Source organism: Quercus lobata, chromosome 12, assembly GCF_001633185.2.
Source record: "Quercus lobata isolate SW786 chromosome 12, ValleyOak3.0 Primary Assembly, whole genome shotgun sequence".
In the NCBI taxonomy this organism is placed as follows: Eukaryota; Viridiplantae; Streptophyta; class Magnoliopsida; order Fagales; family Fagaceae; genus Quercus; species Quercus lobata.
The window spans coordinates 9658535-9678202 of NC_044915.1; the positions used below are offsets into that span (position 1 = coordinate 9658535).

Sequence of the window (19668 nt, forward strand, 5' to 3'; positions counted from 1 at the left end):
AAAAAGTATTAAGTTTTTTTCCAACTATTTTATTATGTCAAAATAATTTGTACACAGACAGTAGCTGCCGCAGTGGACCCACATCCGCAAACATTCTTGTTCTGGTCTGTTTTTATATCTCTGGGCTTACAGCTTCTTGTTGAACCCTTTTTGTTTGTTTCTGAGAGGTGTGACGGTGAATCAAATTGTATGTACAGCTCAAGGCCACGAAGGCGTAGGCGAACGGACCCTGATCAAAATGAAAAGCGTGGTAATGTACAGTTCCTGGAGTTGGACTCACCTAGACTAGCCGGGGAAGGCTTACACAAGGGGTTTTTGGAGAAGGATGATGGTATAATTATTTATTTATGTTGTTTTTGGATTGGTAAGGATGGTGATAAAAGTTAGTTCTGATGTCTGCTATAAAAAAATTAAAAAAAAAAAAAAAAGTAATAATTATTACTTAAGTCTTCACATTACAACTGGTACACACCACCAGTTACCACAGTTTATGCTGGTAAGTGGAGAATATATGAAATATGAATATAAACTAGCCTTTGTAAAGTACTTGCAACCTCTGAGAATGTTGTAGACCTCATAAATTTTCCTTCCAATTTTTGAAATTTTTGGGTGGAAAAGGAAGTTTCATAATATTCTTTCCGTACTTTTAAATGGAATACATCTGGGATGGATGTATTGGAACTTTTAAATCTATCATAACATTGAAATAGTTGATCATGTCCTAAATCCTATTGATTTATTTAGAGCACTTTACTTTGAAAGTTTCTAATATCCACTAGTGCTGCAGTCCTTAGGACCTGCATTGGCGTATCTGGTTGGTAAAACTGTCAATGGCAGATCATGAGCAGTCTTTTTGGGCCTTGAATTTTTACTGATGAATTTAGAATGACTGATGATCTGCCATCAATATATGTACCATTAGCTGATCATAATCATAACTATTCCAAAATGATTGAATTTCATTCTTTCATTTAGTTGTTCACCGTGTGCAAGAATACTCAATTTTATATGTTTGATTATGGCTAATGCTGCGTATTCAAATAATAGCTTAAAGTTAATAGTGAAAATAATCCTTTACATTTTGATTTGAATCTGGAATTTGGATTATTTAGGTCCAGACCCATGCTGGGTTTAGTGTATTGACAGACTTACTTTGGGAGAAGTTTTGATTCAGGGAGCACAAACCAAAATTATTTTAGATATTTTCCAATATCATTTTTGAATTTTGAATTTGGGCTTTAATGTTGTTGAGGATTTCATGGGATGGCTTTAGGGGTTTGTGATTGAGGCTTGATATATTCTAGAAGCCCTATGAAAAATAGGCTCCAGGAAGTGTTTTAGAGCCTACAATTTCAAACAAATTCTAGATGATGAAGCCTAGGATTTGTCATGGTCTTTTTTCCTCTCTATTATTTCAATTTTCTACCCTTTTTGTTCTGCATTAACTTACTATCAAAGTATATTGATCCCTCTGTCCCTTCCCTAACATCATGAAAGCCACCACAGAATCCTCCGCTGTTACCAGAACCCAACATTCAGCCAATCCAATCAACTCACCTCTACTTGAGAGCAACTATCCCATCACAAACCCCATCTAATCTATTGAACTCCTTGCCACCAACAAGCTTAGAGAAACATTTTTAATCAAAAATTATATTCAAATTGCAAAACTTCAAACCCAGCCCAGGTTAGCAAACCCAACTTCTTGTTACATTATTAGTTGAAATTTCATTGTTGTGAATTATAGTAATATTAGAGGCACCATCAACAAGGCACCTACATTTGATGGTTATCAAGGCTCATGGATGTTCACCATTTGGTTACATGAGATGGACCAATTTTTTGAATGAACACGTTTTTCAAATGATAACAATGTTAGGTTTTCCAAGTTGAAACTGACAAGTAGAGCTAGGGACTATTGGTACAATATTGAGAACCTTTGGCATGGAAGGTACAAGCCTGCCATAACCAATTGGGAAGAGATGAAAGAAAATCTCAGAGAGAAATATGTTTCCTAGTCCATCAAAGGAATAGATCTGCTATTGGCTATGTGGCACAATTTGGAAAAGAAAAGATGCGTGTTTGCACAGTGTCTAGTTCTATACCTACTCCAATATCAATGGAAGCCATATTAAAAGCCATCCAAGACTTGTCTATGAAGATCAATTCAATGGCTCCATCCTTTGAAAGATAATTGGTAGCAATAAAACCACAGTTTCATACACAGGAGACAATAGTGTTGTTAATGAAGCCTTAGTGATGGAGGGGCCTCAAGTACCACCAGAACCTAGTACTTAAAAGGAAATGCAAGTGCTGACAAATGTAGACTTACTACAGCCTAACACATATGTGGTAGACTCAATACAGCATGTTAGAGAATCATTAATTTAAGAAGAAAAATTTCAACAAGAGAGCCACAAAATAGAGGGTGTACCTGTGAAAATTGAGTTTGATCATTGATGCACCTGTTACTTATCAATCCTCTATGGTGCAGGAAATGAAAAGGCTTGAGACGATGGTGTTTCTTGGGGGTCAAGGCTGCAACATTTATAAAACTGATTAAACCCATTGATTTATCATTCCACACTAATTTGATATGGTGGAACAAAAAGCTTCTTTGTTCTTAGTGTAGCCAAAAGTTCCTCAAGAGTTGGTACAAGTGTTAAGTGCCGAAGTTATTTTCCTGAGACATTTCAAAACTCGCGATCGAGTTTTCTCCAACTAGCGGAAAATGATCTAAGAAGCACAATCAAAATTATTATTATTTTTTTCCCAAATTTCATTTTTGAAAATTTTGAATTTTGACTATAATGTTGTTGTTCTGGATTTCATAGGAAGATTTTAGGGGATGTAATTGTGGCTTCGTGGTTCCTGGAAGCCTTATAAGAAAGGCTCCCGGAAGTCTTTTAGGCAGAGAATTTGGAATGATAAATGATAATTTTCTTATGGGAAATTATCTCTTCTGCCTAGTGATGATTCCAAGCACCCTTAGGTGGTAAAGCCTAGGATTTTCATGTTCTTTCTTCTCCATGTTTCTATTTTCTACCATTTTCCTTCTGAATCAAGCTTAGATTAAAATGATAGGACTCATTTTGTAATTCTTTTAAAATTTTGATGTGTAGCACAGTTGTAATATACGTGTGGAAAAATATTACCTTTTGGTTCCATCTTCATATTCCTTTTGTGTGGAAGACTGAAATTTTACTTAATGGATCAGATGTTCAATCCTGTAAAGGTGAGAAGATTTCCAAGTCATTCCCCAGTGATGAAGACATGCAGAATGGAAGGGTTGGAGGAGGAAACTATGGTCCTGATTATCCCAGTGCTATTGGGTGCATAGAGCGAGTTGCATCCAGTTCTAATGTTCCTGGTGTTTCAATTGCCACGGCTCAATCTTCTGTGGACCCTGAATTTGTAAAATCACTATCTGTTAGTGATCCTGCAGTCCCTGCTAAAGCAAGGAAATTAAACGTGGAACGGTCAGATTCTAGAAGGTATGTCACCAAGGTTATTTATGCCTAGATTTCCTATTTTTAATAGCATTCCAAAGACATCTTCTGTATTATTTCTTCTATTTTGGTTTTGAAAGGCCTTTATTCACTTTATAATGAAGACACTGCAAGCATGTGCGTATTTGTTTATGTATCTGTGTGATAGAAACCTGCCACTTAAAGTTTATAGAAGAAACAAGAAACTTCAAATTTATAAACCCCAAGCTTTGATTTGGTGGGATAATTGTGGTGTGGACCCACTGCTATAACTTCTGTTTGAGTGAGATAAATATTTACGACTTATATAAGCAAGAAAATTTATGACTTTTATTACGATTGATAGTTAATAAATTTTTGTGATGTGGTGGTAAGAACTTATGTTTATTATAAAAAAAAGGGTTTATCAGAAATTCCAGCAACTAATGAGATTAAAGTAAAGAAAAAGATAATAGAATTGAAGTTGGAACAACCAAATATCAATTTCCTGGCCCAAAGAACTCAAGAAATATTCAACATTGAAATTTCGTAAGGTAAATGAGAAAAGTTGCCTACAACGATTCAAAAGAGGCTATTTGTAATAGATTCTAGGAACATTACAAATTCTAGGAACCCTAGAATTCTATCCCTTTATCTTACATATAACAATTAAATCCTAACCATCTAACATCAATAAAAGTCACATGATCTTTAAAAATATTAAAGACATAATAAAAGATTAAACATAACATAGAGAAATTCAAAACAATGGACTAGTGAACCTATTATTTATTTTATTTTATTTGGGCTTAAATTATTCTACATCATAACAATATAGGCCCGGACTCTAGAGTTCAATAATTATATTAATCTTGTAGGGATGAGGTAAGAATCTCCAAATATATATTTTTTATAGTTAAGAAAAGACTACTTCATGAAAAAAATGAAGTAGAGAGAAAAAGTATGTACAAACAGCAGAAAATAAAAATTATGTACAAGAAGAAAGGAAATCTGAAAACAGTGGAATGGATTCTCTAGAAGTAACCCCACGCACAAACAAGGTCCTTGCAAATGAAGCTAGGTGCTGATCCCTGGTAAGCTACAAATCTTCAAAAATACGACCAAAAAAAAAAAAAAATCTCTTAATTGGAAGTTCAGTCAAAATGTATAGAATTTTATGATCTATAACAATATTTAGTATGTCATGAAGAGTGGGGGAAGCTTAAAGCAACCTGTATTGTTCAAAGAGCAAAGCCTTATGATCTAAACACTTTGTTTGCCCAAAGGGAGCCTCATTTAATGAGGTGCGCCTTTTTGGTGCTTTTTGAAGAAGCACACCTAGGCTTTTTGTTTTTAAATTTCTAAAAAGTATATAAATCATTAAAATTGACATCTCAATCTTGGAGGAAATGACATGGGCTTTTGATTTATTATACAAACACTATTCTTAAGGTGGTGTACTGCGCAAACAATTTTTTGTTTATATATCAAAATACATGAACAAGTATAATCTACTGTTGTGTGATTTTTGGTCTTTGCCTTTTGGATATATATTGATTGAATCATATACTTCATTTTGATTAAGTATTTTATAAACCACTCGAGAATTATATCAAATGCTATGTTTAAACTTTATATGACTAGATTATTATCATATTGTGTATTGATAATTTTTTCCAAATATACTATAAACAAATTTTAAGAGATTGAAGTAACTTTTGGAAAATTTGAACATTCAAATTTTGTTTAATTTTATTATTGATTTGAGTTAATAGACAAAACATTTTTGATAGATAAAGAAAAATTTTATAAATAAAAAATAGCCAACCCAAGTACATTGGGGATGTACTATGGGGGCAAAAATCAAGAACCAAAATTACAATGATCAAGCAAAACAGGAAGGGAAAAAAAAGAAAAATGCGATCAAGCTGCACTCCAATCAAGGAGAGTATGTAAGAAAAAGGACTTAATCTCTAGCAAAGACCATTCACATCTCTCAAAACATCTAGCATTCCTTTCACTTCAAATACACTACATCAAACAATGTGGCACAAGTCTCCAAAAATCTATATTGCGATGTTGCACGAATTTACCTTGCCAAGATTCAAACCAATTACCTTAAGAGGCATAACCCACAAAAGTCCAAACAAACACAACACCAAAGACCACATCTCAAAAGATATGGGGCAATGAAACAGAAGATGTTCCACCGACTCCCCACATCTCTTATACATGTAACACCAATCAAGAATAATAATACACCTTTTGAGAAGGTAATCGGTTGTAAGAATCTTACCTAAAAAAGCTGACCATGAAAAAAAAGCCACCCTTGGAGGAACCTTCGATTGCCACACCAACCTTTAGGGGAAAGAGCAAGTAGTAGGGTAGAAAGAAAGAAAAACCTCTACTCCTTGTTGGGTTCCAACAAACCTTATTAAGGCCAACCCCCCGCACTTTGGAAGAGTAAATAGTATCCATAAACCAATCAAAAGATCTTTCCTCCCAATCTTGTGATGGACAACGAAAGTGAAAATTCCAATGAATCCTCCCACCAGACCAACACATAACCTCTGCCACAAAAGAGTCCCTTGCCCTACTAGGACAATAAAGTTCTGGAAAAGCCTCTTTGAGATAACAATCCCCACACTGCACATGCTTCCAAAACTTCACTCTAGTAGCATCACCCACATCATACCATAGGAGTTTAGAGAAGTTCAACCAGCTACTTCTAATAAACCTCCAGAGACTAACACCATAAGCACTCGTCACCTTTTTAGTACACCAAACAACCTAAACATTCCTATATTTTGCCTCTGTAACACTTTTGTCTCAAAACCATACCTCCACAACCACTTGCCAAACAAAACATATTACTTTTTTTTTTTCGATAATTCATTTGTTACAAGTGATAAGGGGAAATTTGAACCCCAGTTCTCCTTGTAAAGGAGACTTATAAAGGACACCTAGAAATGCTATTGAGCTACAAGGTCTTGGCTAATAGGCAAAATATATTACTATAAAGCTTCTTTTTTTTTCTTTTTTTTTTTTAATTTTCTATTAGCGGTTATTTTTCATTATATTTGAAAAAGTATGCGCTTACAAGTGCAGGCTTGCGCTGTGTACCTAGGCTCTAGGGCCTGGCCTATGCGCTTAAGTATGCTTGAGACTTTCACCCATACTTAGTACATGACAAAGAATGTGAGTATAGATAGGATAGAATGTAGAACAATGATACATGTGGCATTAATCTAAAAAAGATTTACAAAGCCATTCCCAATTTAATTGGGATTGAGGCTTAGTTAAGTTGAGTTGAGCAAGCTTGCTGTAAAAAGTCCTTTGCACTCAACAAAACTTTGATTTTGATTTTGATTTCTTTTGCTACCATCATCATTGCCTTTTGTGAGATTTGAACCTAGCATTTAACCCCAATCGCCAACCCTTCGCCACTTTACAAAGATAGTATAAAAGTTTGGATCTTTGTCTGGTTTACGTAAAGTTGGAAAGTTTTGAACAATTGTTAATTTCAACCCATTGCTTGTTTGTCTTATGGTCATTACTTGAAATAGACTTCCACTTGTAATAATGATATGCTTAATTTTTAGATGTGCTTTTACATCATGAAAGGCACTACTAACTCTGTATCCTTCACAAATACTAGGATTATCTGGAGATTTTTGTCCTTCTTAAAAAAAGCATAATTCTTTGGCATGCTGTTTTATTTATGTACTTTTCACAATTTTGTTTTTCCAGCCGTGTCCTCCTGCAGAAACGACAGTTCTTTCACTCTCATAGAGTTCAGGTGATCAGTGATTTTTAGATTTTTTTTTTTTTTTTTCTTTTTAGAATTTTGCTTCTTCATCTCTCTGCTTTGTTATTTGTCTGAGTTATAGGATATTGGATGCATACTCACTTGTAATCTTAATTTAGAATCTTAAATAGAATTATTAACACTAATAGCTTTATTATAATAATTACAGCTCATAGTTGTATTTTTTTGATAAGTACAGTCCACACTAATAGCTTTGTGTGGACTGCAACCCTAGAAAGTTCCTGACTATTGATAATCTTCGCAAGAGGCATCTATTGATAATAGATTGGTAATGTATGTGTAAAAGAAGCGGGGAATCTATTGACCATGTATTTCTACTCCTTAGCATAAGATATTTAGTCTTTCGTCTTTACATTGTTTGGAATAGTTTGGGTGATACCAAAATCTGTGTATGACCTCTTGGAATGTCAGTGAGGACACCTTTATTGCCATAGCAGTGCTAAGGGTTGGCATGCTGTGCCGTTATGCATTATGAGAGAATCTTTGGTTTTAAAGAAACAAGAGGGTCTTTGATGGAGTTGAATGTTCTAGTTTTGTAATCAAGGAATCTATCTTTGTGATTCTTGTATGATTGAATGCAAGCCATTGGGGGCATCTCGTCGATATCTTTCATTGATTTTATAGATTATATATCTTTAGAATTTGTAATCTTTGGAAAGGTTTGGCACTTATTCTGTGTCTTTCCTTTTCTTTTTTCAATGAAGTTATTGCTTAAAAAAGAAATTGAGTTTTCTAATTGAATCTTTCTTGGGAAATTATTTTTTGGTTATTGTGCACTTGAAAGTGCTAGTTATTACAAGAAATATCTGATTTCAGTTTCGGTGAATATCTTTCTTGAGAGGCATGATTTGCTTTTTCTTGTGACTACTTGGAGTTTTACTATGTTCTCAATCTACATCAATGATATGTTAAGATTGATGACTAGTTTAATTTCTAATGCAATCTCATTTTTGTACTCAGCCTATGGCATTAGATGAAGTACTTTCGGATCAGGATAGTGAAGATGAAGTTGATGACGATGTTGCAGACCTTGAAGATCGAAGGGTATGCTTGATGATTATATGGATTTGTATTACTTCTTTTTCTAAATTGTGATTCTTGTTACAGTAGTAGAGCCCGCCTTTCCTGCTTGACACATTTTGTAGAAATTTTAAAATGTTAAAAGAGCTTATGTACTTTGCTCCAAGGAGTCTTCATTTAAGTGATTTAATTCTCCCGTTGTACAAGTTGTGTTAGTGGTGAAAAAATGGGGTTAACATGGCCTAGCTATGAGTTGATTGACTGTGACTTATTTGGCCTTTTGACTAATTAATAGGATAAGTAAATATGTTATTTTGAAAACATCTGTCAATAGATTTCTGCCTACTTGATAATTCAAGTGGCGGAGGGATTGAAATCTGTTATTTAGGATGGAGGTTGTAGGATTCTAACTATGTATAGGGTTTAGACAATAGCAACATTGATATTTGACATATTTGAGTCAAATCAAGGGTTTCTTACCACTTTTTCTGTTCATTGGCTTGCTTATGCTGTATTGGTACTCTCCTTATTTATTTAATTTTCATAATTTAATATCTCTATCATATTTAACATCCGGAGGAGTTGGCTTGGTAGAGGACATTCTTGACTTTGGTTTGGTTTTGTATATCTGGTTTGTTTGGATGAACCTTGCCCAAATTAGTTGTTATCCTTATCCACTTTTGGGATTCAGAATTTAAGAGCAAACCATTCTGTTGCAGATGCTTGATGATTTTGTGGATGTTACCAAAGATGAAAAGAAGCTTATGCATCTTTGGAACTCATTTGTAAGAAAGCAAAGGTAGTTATTATGCCTTGTCTGGTAAAGCATTCTGATGTTTCTCAATTTTTTTCTTCTTTTCTCTGATTACTTATTCCCTTTCGCTTTAGTGTATAATGGAAATTCAAATGCAACTACATGCACCTTTTAACGATAGTTTCTTGTAAGGAACTTTTAAAAAAAGAAGAAGAAAAAAATTATTATTAAAAAAAAATTTCTACTTTTATTCTGGCAGGGTACTGGCAGATGGTCATGTTCCCTGGGCATGCGAGGCATTCTCAAAGCTTCATAAACAAGAGCTGGTCTCATCCCCAGCACTCTTTTGGTACTTTTCTCATAATTTTTCCCTAATGATTTGAGCAGCTTTGAAGTTCTTTGACTTAATGTTCATTCGTTGACCCTGCTAAATACATACAACCAGAAATTTATCTATTATTCATATGCTAATCTTTTTTAGTTGTGAGCTCTTTTATCTATCAGATATCATTTTTATGGGTGATAGGTATCCAAGATATTTGGTGGAATTGCATCCAAGTTGTGAAACATTAAGTCAATGTGATAGAATTATATTGTACAAACTGGAATATGAAAATTTGGGTGCAAATTTATTGTATATTACCTGTGTCCTTGGTCTTTGTTAGAGGTTATTCCTATTCATCAATAGAATTCTGTACTTTTACTATTGTTAAATAATAGAATTCTTTCTCTTTTAATGAAAAATGTAATTTCTTGAAAGAGTGGGAGTAAAATTACTGACTTGTTTGTATGGGAACTTTTTTTTCTAAATCATGTTTTAGATGTAGGGGTTCTTTCTGTAGGTCATTTGAAATTCTTTTATTGATAATTTACACATGTACCTAGTGAGTCTTGAACCTATGACATCAACGTCCCCCATAAGTGGCATCATTTGAGTTAGAGCTCATTGGTGTATAGGTCATTGGAAAGTTTCTAGACTCGAAACTCATAGTGATGATGTTCAAATAAGATGGCTTTCTTGCATTTACTTGAAATAAATTTAATGACCTAAAGTCTATTGAATGACATTTCAAATTCTTCTTGAATAAATATGCTTTCATTGATAGCCATCACATTCTCTTGGAACAATTTACTGCTCATGCCTTTTTATTAAAGACTGATGACATCTCCAAACCTGTTTTGTACTGAGTTGCACTGTGCATTGCAGATCAAGTACCCGTAGAACACCTAGTTTCTTGAATTGATAGATGTTGCATTTATATAATAACTTTATAAATATCTGAAATTTGCATATATATGCTTATGGGCTCAGGTGTTGGAGGCTATTCATGATCAAACTTTGGAATCATGGTCTTCTTGATGCCTGCACAATGAACAACTGTAGTTTAGTTCTTGAAAAATGCCGAGATGAGGGACCAGATGTTATGAAAAGCTAAAGAGGAGATGATTAACTTCTTCGGCCTTAAAGAGAACAAAGATTTCTTTTACATTAATTTTTTTCCTCCAACTATTCTTGCCTATTTGTCAATCATAATTAGACCAGAAATGTAATTCATATTCTTTTGCATACAAAGAAGTGCATCGAGGGCTGTCCCTCGGTGCTGTATTCTTATTTAAACGGGCCTCATTTTTTATCTGTGGAGAAAAGAATTCAAATAAGTTTAGTTTGGCCTTTTCAACCCATGGGTGGGATAACCGACACCCTAATCCTAATCTTGTCATTTCTTTCTTATAGAATTGATTGTAAAATATGTTATAGATCAGTTCCTGTTTTCTTTTCCCTTTTCTTTTTCTTCTTCTTCTCTCTCTCTCTCTCTCTCTCTCTCTCTCTCTCTCTCTCTCTCTCTCTCTCTCTGTGGTGGGGAGGGGTTGATCTATGGTAGACCTAATCTTTTATTTGTTTATTTATTTTAAGATGTGAAGTCAGAAGTCAGTCATACACCATTGTTATCACGTTACGAGGGCACCCCTTCATACTTTTATGTTATCATCAAGTGCAATTGATTATGACTTTTTTCCATTTTGTTCCCTTGGAGCTTGCGACTAGTTTTTCTGTTTTGTGTCAGCTGTTTGTAGTACCTTTTGCTTCTCCTAGCTTCATTAAACAGCATGGGAAAGCTTTTCTACAATCGTCAGCAGTAGAGTTTCTTTCTGATGTGGTTTCTCAATAAGAGCACTGAATCTTGACTACTAAAAAATTATTAAAAAAAGAAAAAAGAAAAAGAAAAAAAAAGTGCATTGAATATTTGCTGGTCAAAAGTTGGCTGTAGAATATCTACCCAAAATTAGATAAATGTCGTTTGAGGCTAGGATGAATTACATGCCAATCTGATTCTGAGCACCTAGTTGCAGATCAAACTTTGGTTGATATCAACTTTTATTATACCCAGTATATGATATTAACTAGTTGCAGATCATGATCCACATCCTCTGGACTTACTTGCAGTTAAATCTTGGCTCTTGTGGCAAAGGAGAAATAACATCCGTATTAAACATGAACACTTGGGTATCAAAGACATTAATGAATTACCGCTTTTTTCTTGGACCAAGACCATAAATCGCCCATGAACGAGGTTGGAGACACCACATGAGCATTGATTTAAGGCTAACTTTGACGGCTCTCTTTTTCCAGTATTGTAGGCAGCTGGGGTTGAAGTTGTGATTAGGAACAGTAGTGACGAGGTGATGGCGTTGGCGTCTTTGACACAATGCATACCACATTTTCACTCTGTGGAAGCTGTTGAGGCAATGGCAGCCAGGCACAATGTCATGTTCGAAGGTGACTCCTCTCTCATTATTTCTACTGTGTCTTCACCTGCACTCAATTAGTCTAAGCTAAGGTGATGTTATCTTGGAAACACAGATATTAGCATCAGCTCCAAGTTGGCCTTCCACCTCCCACGTTAAACTTCAGGGTAATGGCTCTCGCACATGCTCTGGTGGAAAGCTCTTGAAGCAGATGACTATTGTATGAATGGATGATAACCCTCCTGATTTGAATTCTGTTTTGTGACACGATCTGTTGTGATTTGTTTTGTTGTCCTAATAAAATTTACATTATCTTCTCTCTGAAAATAGATTTAAGTTCATTAAAGATGCTTATTTAAGCTCATTTGTCAATTAAACTAAACTAAACTTAAGCTCAAATTTGGACCGCGATTATCTATCAAACCAAGTTTGAATAAATCCAATTCAAACTTTGGTTGATATCATCCTAAAAGTCCTGGTTGCACTAAGTGATGATCTTCCCTCTGAGACAATTCTCTATGCTCTTTTTAATTATTGATATTTTTTATTATCTTATGTTAAATTCCAATACCAATAGTGTACTCTATGTAGAACTCTAGCTAAATTTCAAGAAATTTAAAATTTTACCTCAACTAAAATTTTATTAGGAAAAGTTTCAAGTAATCTATATATATATATATATATATATATTTGTGGGCGTAAAAAACTAACCAATTTGGGATCCCGTGTGGATCCACAGGATAATGACCAACACAATCTATTTATAAAAGGGGAATAGGGAATAAACACTCCATAATGGGAAACTCAAACAATTGATTTCATCGACACCATATATTTCAGATGAAGCTAAAGTATTACAATAGGAGAATTTCTCTTTCCCGTGGTGTTACGCACTCTCTCTCTTAGATAGATAGTTTTTCTTCCTTCTTACAATTTTTTCACTATTTTTCCAACCTTCTTCTATTTGCCTGTCTTCCCCCTTATATAGGTACACTCCTTGTTCTTATCTCTACAGCTATCCTGTCGCCAGTCAAGTTTTTAGGGATATTTTCCTCTCCTTTATCGGTTTCCTTCCTTTCCTTATCATGAAATTTTGACTTTTTGGGGTGTTTGTACTATTTAGGTTGTCTCATATGCATTCAATGCAGCAAGGGTTAGGTGAAAATCTCCTCATTAATGTGGAGGTGAAGATTTTCAACCTTCTTACGTGTTTTGGAAGACTCCTCGAGGTTCTAGGTACCTTTTGGAAGTAAGACATAAATTTCCAAGCACCTCACCTTGGATAAGGCTTGGCTCCATTTAACTTGCAACCTTTTTCACGGGAACAATCTGCAAAGATTCCTACCTTCTTCGGGTTGTTCGGGATGGCCCCATACTCTTCCTTCAGTCCTTATAATTTATTGGGCCTTTCCATGAGCATATGTGTATGGCCCAATTCATTTCACGTGGCTCAATTGGCATTTGGGCTTTAGGCCCGGAGGGGGGACACTTCCACTCCCCACAATATTAACAGACAAAGTAGAGAGAAAATCCAATTAAATTCTAAATTGGAGTCTAATTTTGTGCCATGTGTCTCATCTAATTTTTAAATTTGTGTCAAGTGAATTATTAGGTGCAAAAATCAAAGAGTCTACATTCAATTAGACTTTAAATTAAATTTTAATTAAAGTTCAATTTTGCGCCATGTGCCTCATCAATTTTTTTTAAAAATTTTTTTGTTGTAAGTGAATTATTGGGTGCAAAACCTAAAAAGTCTTATTCAATTAGATTCTAAATCATATATATATATATGTGTGTGTGTGTGTGTGTGTGTGTGTAATTGTGATTGTTTTAAATGTACTCATACATATGCATAGGGTTACATATTAGTTTACAATAATACTCAGTGTAAAACTTTGTTATCAAAAATACCAATAGTTTACCTAAGTTTCAAGGAATTTAATTTTTATTTCAACTAAAATTCAAAAAGTTTCAAGTAATTTAAAATAAAGTTAAATATTTTATTTTAATTGTTTTGATTATATATATATATATGTTAATTTCATGTTTTAATATGGTAAAATTTACACTCCACTCCTTGTGCTTGTACCAAGTGCCTCAATATATGTATGTATTACACTTTTATTTTTATTTTTATTTGTTGGTCATCTGACTTATTTAAATAGTTAATTTATTGTAGTTAAAAATTTATTAAAGTTTCAAGTGGCTCAATAATTATTAATTTATAAAAATTTCAAAAAGACAAGTGTTGCTCAATAATTATTATTATATAATTTTGATATATTTATATATAATTTTTCATTAAATCATACATTGACATGGGCATAATACTAGTATTCATAAACACTAAATATTTTCTGTTATTATTATGTTGCAACTTTAGAAAAATGTCAAAATGTTACCATTTTTTTTTATCAAAGTACTAATGAATTATTAGTATATGTTTATAGCATAGTTTGATGGCTCACGTGAATTAACTTTTTTTTTGGATAGAAAAGGTTTGCAATATGATTAAACTAGAGAGGTGAGGCAGAGCCTCTCAAAACACATGCCAATAGAGTCATATTTCAATAACATAGAAAGATCCGCAAAGGGATCATCAAAAATCCTAAAATCTTGATCTTGCATGGCTCCCTTCTTTGTCAGCTTGTCTGCACATTGGTTGGTTTCCCTAAAGCATACATGCCAATACAGTCATATTACAATAACATAGAAAGATCCGCAAGGGGATCATCAAAAATCCTAAAATCTTGATCATAAAAAATCCTTAGTACTTTCCTTGCAGTCAGCAAGTAAAAACTAGATAATAAAGACTTGCATGTTAACCCTATAGTAAGAGGATGTTTGCTTGATTGAGTTCAGTTACTCTTTCCTGAAGTATAACGAGGTGATACTCTCTCTTATCATATGAATGATGGATCATATTATAAATTTAAATAGCAAGACCCACCATAAAATGAGAGGAGAGAATATTATAACGCAATACTCCTGGAGTACTAAATAATTACTCTTTATTCCATGGGTACTAGTGGCTCTTCTTCAGGAGGTTCATCATTTAAGTCAGGAAGTAGCAGCTTCGTTTGGTTCTGGCTCATGTTTGTTCCATCCTGCAACGCCATATTGTCATTGTTCTTTACTTCATCAACCTCCATTGCATTCTGCTCCATATGATTTGTCTGGTTTTGTTTTGCATCCTCTCCATTCTGATTGCCATTGTTCCCAACTCCATCAACTTCCATAGCTGCAAAGAGAGGAGGATAAAAAGGAAGCCAAAGAAGTGATGAGGTGGAAATAGTACACACAAGAGAGAAGAGAAAGAGAGAGAGAGAGAGATTCGGAGTCTCCACCTTCTGATTTTACGGCAGGTTTGTGCATGGATTTCTGTAATCTGACTGCCCTTGTAAACATCAATGCGTTGAAGCACTTCAGTTCATTCATCACGGAATCCTCGACTTCTGAAAAACCATATTTCTGTGTCCACATTGGAACGAGATCTTCAATTGATGGAACGATCAATTTCTCGACTTTAAGAAAGTTAAGGACCTGAAAATTAGATCAGCATGAGAGCTTGTTCTCAGAAGGACCAATGGACCACGCCGGATCGTTAAGTAAAAGTAGAGGGCTCAAGGGACTGAAAAATATTTTTTCAACTTTGCTCCAGAGAAAACAGATAGAGGTGTGTTTTTGTGTGTAGCCTAAATATTATGATTGCAAATAGATGACTTCTCAATGTGGGGAAATATATCAATGAGCTGTTTCTAAATATTTTCATGGTGGATAAGCAATCTGCTCAGCCTTAAAATCTAGGATCTTCAATGCAACCAGTGGCAACACTTTTTGCAGAATATCAATTGTAAGACAGCAAATATTGGTACACTATCATCTATTTCGACTGTAACCTACTGACCTGTTATAAGTAGTTCTTGCTATGCTACTTACAACTAAAAGCATGGAGACTCAAACTACTTCAAAAATCTTCCAAACAGTATTTGTTATAACACATGATAGATTAGTCAATCAGCTTGTTCAAGCACAATTTGTCAAAATATTGGGTTTTATCGGAAATTCCAGAAAAAGTTTCAAACTAAAGCAGAATCTAAGTTGGGTGACACACCCTTTTGTTGCTGTGTATTTAAAAACAATCGCTTAGTTTCTTCTATTTATTATATTCATATTTGGGATATATTTACATGCACTAGAGAACCTTATTCAACAACTTACAGATTCAATCGCTAGCAAAAGCTTTTGCCACATCCCTTGATTCCTATACTTTTCATTAGTTGCAACGAAGGGCATCTCTGCAATCTTTGTCCCATGTATTCTGTAGAACCACGAGGGCAATCATTTTAGTTTAAAGGGTTATTTTCTAAAGCTCCATGCATACAAGATTTCCAGCACACACAGAAAAATACCTCATACTATGGACATACCTCAGAGATGCTGCAGAGATTATTTCGTCATTTTTCTCAAGAATAGCAGTATAAAAACGTTGAAAGTTTATGCGAGTCAAATTGGATCTGAAAATGAAGGATTTTTGAGCTATCAGATTGTTTTTTTTTTTTTTTCCTTGAACTTAAAACTATAGACTATGAGAATAAAGAAAGGGTGAACAGATAATGTTTTTCAAAAACTAAATGCCAAACATGTTGATAAAAAGCAGCAATATTAGACTGAATAAGATGTAGAACAAGTTATAGCTAAGAAAGAATTTATAGGGCTGCTTACTCTCGATTGTATACGACACCATGAATCACATTCGTGTTTGTGTGGCGATCTATGATTGGATCAAACGACTCATTCATCATATCCCACACAACTGCTATCTTGCAGTTACATTCCACAATCTGCTGAAAATGATCAATATTTGTAGGCTTTGTAGCTAAATGTATATCTGTTTGGCGGATAAGAGTCCAAGAGAGTCCTCCGCCTAGCTCATTTTTAACTCTCAGTTCTCTATCCAAGTGCTCCAAAATCTTTGGCAGAACTTATGTCAGAATCCTTTCAACAATACTCAAAAGAATTAGACATTCTCAAATAAAAATGTGTAGAGAACATTAGCATACCTCCTTGCAGCTCAGCTGACAAAATGATTTCATGTTAGGCGACCTGTCTGGAGTCAATGGGCGATTAATATCTACTTCGACTTCAAGATGACATGACCAGTGATCTACAAGAAGCACAAATTAGGATTTGTCACTTTAGAATTTAAAAAATAAAAAGAACTTCAAAAAAGCTAAGATTCCAAATAAAAGGTATGAAGCATATACATTTCTTCTGACATTGAAAGCATTGGAATAATTCATCATTTGCATAGCCACCATCGCCACAATATTTGCAAACACAATAAGGACACCGCCAATCATCTTGAGGAATTCTCTAAAGTTCAAAGTCCAATTACACACAAAATTTTAGAAACCAAACAACAATTCATAAGAAAAAAAGTAAATTTTCCTAGAAGGCATTATAATAACTGTGAAAGAAACTACAGACCTTCAAATTTGTGCAATCTATATGAATTGTGGAAGGACAATTATCACAACATATCAAGTCCCCTCCATCTGCACAGATGACACAAGCGTCATCATATTTGTCTACATCAGTCTCTCTAGGCTCAATTAGGTTAAATCCACAATGCCTTGATTTCCTGATCCCATCCAAGACATGAAGTTGGCATCTCAGGAGGGAAACATTTCTCCTCAATAGGAAAATGTTCGCATAAGGTCTTTTCAGATTACTATGAGCATGAGCTTCAAATCCCCGCACTGTTACCTCCGTATTACAACAATTACATAATATCCCAGCCCTTGTAATCATTCCCTTAAGCAATATGTTTTGTTCACAAGGATCATCCATGTATCCTACTTCTTCTTTTTCCTCAATCATCTTCAAGTCTATCAACCATGACAAGATTGTTCTTTTTGACTCAGTTGGTCCAGACTTATTTGCACATCTTGAGCGTTTCATAAGCGAATAAGGAGCTCGTCTTCTTCTCCTTGAACTTTCTCCAACTTCAAAACTTTTCTTTCCTTCTTCATCTGCTCTCTTCTTAGTAGGACGACCCCTTCTTGGCCTCACACTTGAACATGCAGCCCCCACTTCCACCATTCTAACATCTGTGGACAGTTTTTTATTGCACTTATTAATGTTATTTTGTTGTGCTTGTCTTCGAGGCCTAATCCTTGTGTAGTCAGGATCAGAATAACCTGAGTCACTGTCTGATGAACCGCTTGAACACACATAGATTTTCTTATTTTTCCTGCTTCTCAATGAATAGGCCATGATTTTGATTCAAAAAATACTAAACTTTCCGCTGAGAAATGCAAATTTTATATAAACAAATCCCTGCAACAAAGAAAGTAGAGCTTAAAATAGAAACCGTGAAGGCAAAGCTGGGTTTAATACCAAAAAAAAAAAAGTATTGGGACAATGATTTGGATAATGGAGAGGATCATTTTGATTTTTTACCAATCTTATTTTGTTGCTTTTGTTTTCATCTTAATTGAGATTTATGGTGTTATGCACAAATTTGGAAGACTAATTAAAGTATAAGAGGAAGAAAACAGCTAGCTCTGTGTATCTGAGTAACTGTGGAACTTGAAGTAAGGAATTGGACATTGAAAGCCCCTATTTATGGTATTAAAATTGTTTATCTTTTATTGTGGGCTCTTCATTAATGTAAGTATATCATGAAAGATTGCAATACAAATTTTAGTGACAAATATATTGTCATTTCGTATACGATTTTTTTATTAAAAAAATGAGCTAATTATTAATTTGTATTGAATTTTCCTGCATATAAGAAAAGAGAGTACAAAATTTTTGTCCCAGATAATGAGCTAATTAAGGAGAGATTAAAGATATTCTAAGAACTTGTCCAAAATACAAAATGATATGATGATAAGTTCTTTTTTATAATTCAATAGTTAGAACAATAGGAAAAAGGAGGCTCTAAACTCTAGTTCTTCTCATAAAGGAAAGCCACAATACCACTTAACTACAAGACTTTTGGTGATAATAAGTTATTTATACCAAATATAATGGGACATATATACTTACACTGATAATAGAATTTTTTACATCATATTAGTATTGAGATTCTAAAAATGTTCTAATAAGAAACACAACTCTGATAAGAAGAAAGATATATCATCTAATTTTTATGCTTTCAAGTGAACATAAGAACAAAATTGCTTAAGAACTTCATGACCTGCTCCTGATTTTTTTCATTCCCATTAATACAAAATTTTATTTGTCATACATATAAATTATTAAAAATTTTCTAAACTTATTCACAGCGCAAAAAATTATTTAAAATTTTCTATCTTAGTCCTACCACAAAAATAATAAAAATAAATAAATAAAGTAGATTCCATGAAAAAAAAAATTGATCCACTGGGATTATCTCTTTGCTTCTTATTTCTAAATACAATTTTCTATTATTAAAATAACAAGAAAGGAATAAAGCAAAGTAGAAATATATTGCCAAAAGTGTTTTGATATTCTCTGAAAACGTTACTAGTTTTCGATTTAGAAGTAATAAAACTACACCAAGAGCATCATACTTATAAGTTTACCTTCTGTTTTTTGAAAAATAAATAAATAGCCAAACAAAACCTTAACTTATTGTATATTTTCTTTAGAGTATGTATATTTTTCAATAAAGAAAAAACTCACGCTCCATTTGCTTCGCTTTAAAATGTTTTACCATATTTGTTTAGGTTGGTTAAAGCTGAAAATGTTTTTAGTTAACCATAAAATGCAAAAGAAAAATGTATAAAATGTTTTGTGCTAAAAAATACCTGTAAAACATTTCCGAGTAATGAAATTATTTTCATCTCTCTAATAATATA

At 33.8% G+C, this 19668-nt stretch overlaps 2 protein-coding genes across 3 annotated transcripts in view; one reads left to right on the plus strand and one right to left on the minus strand.

Annotated features, from left to right (window-relative positions):
• LOC115971021 (polycomb group protein EMBRYONIC FLOWER 2-like) overlaps positions 1-10857 on the plus strand; it is a 30723-nt gene extending 19866 nt beyond the window's left edge. For both annotated transcript variants that reach the window (XM_031090687.1, XM_031090686.1), the window contains exons 8-15: positions 58-104; positions 198-331; positions 3218-3494; positions 7218-7266; positions 8257-8340; positions 9036-9115; positions 9330-9419; positions 10383-10857. In XM_031090687.1, the coding sequence (XP_030946547.1) occupies positions 58-104; positions 198-331; positions 3218-3494; positions 7218-7266; positions 8257-8340; positions 9036-9115; positions 9330-9419; positions 10383-10506 (885 nt within the window). In that variant the 3' untranslated portion in view covers positions 10507-10857. The remainder of the gene's footprint in view (positions 1-57; positions 105-197; positions 332-3217; positions 3495-7217; positions 7267-8256; positions 8341-9035; positions 9116-9329; positions 9420-10382) is intronic.
• A 3449-nt stretch (positions 10858-14306) lies between these two features.
• LOC115970198 (increased DNA methylation 1-like) lies at positions 14307-18097 on the minus strand. The gene is made up of 8 exons (XM_031089859.1): positions 17309-18097; positions 17086-17194; positions 16882-16961; positions 16544-16791; positions 16249-16335; positions 16040-16139; positions 15166-15361; positions 14307-15059 (listed from the first exon to the last, which is right to left on the minus strand). Exons 1-8 carry the CDS (start codon positions 18095-18097, stop codon positions 14830-14832), a joined length of 1839 nt encoding a protein of 612 aa, XP_030945719.1. The 3' UTR covers positions 14307-14829.
• Positions 18098-19668: the final 1571 nt, after the last annotated feature.

Bases quoted from the DNA above. Each gene is read 5' to 3' on its own strand.
- LOC115970198 (XM_031089859.1), bottom strand. From the start codon at position 18,097: ATGGCCTATTCATTGAGAAGCAGGAAAAATAAGAAAATCTATGTGTGT. The intron at 16,962-17,085 runs GTATATGCTTCA...GTCATCTTGAAG, and splicing joins CTTTCAATGTCAGAAGAAAT to TCGAAGTAGATATTAATCGC. The intron at 15,362-16,039 runs GTAAGTTGTTGA...TCTAATTTTCAG, and splicing joins TTTTGCTAGCGATTGAATCT to GTCCTTAACTTTCTTAAAGT.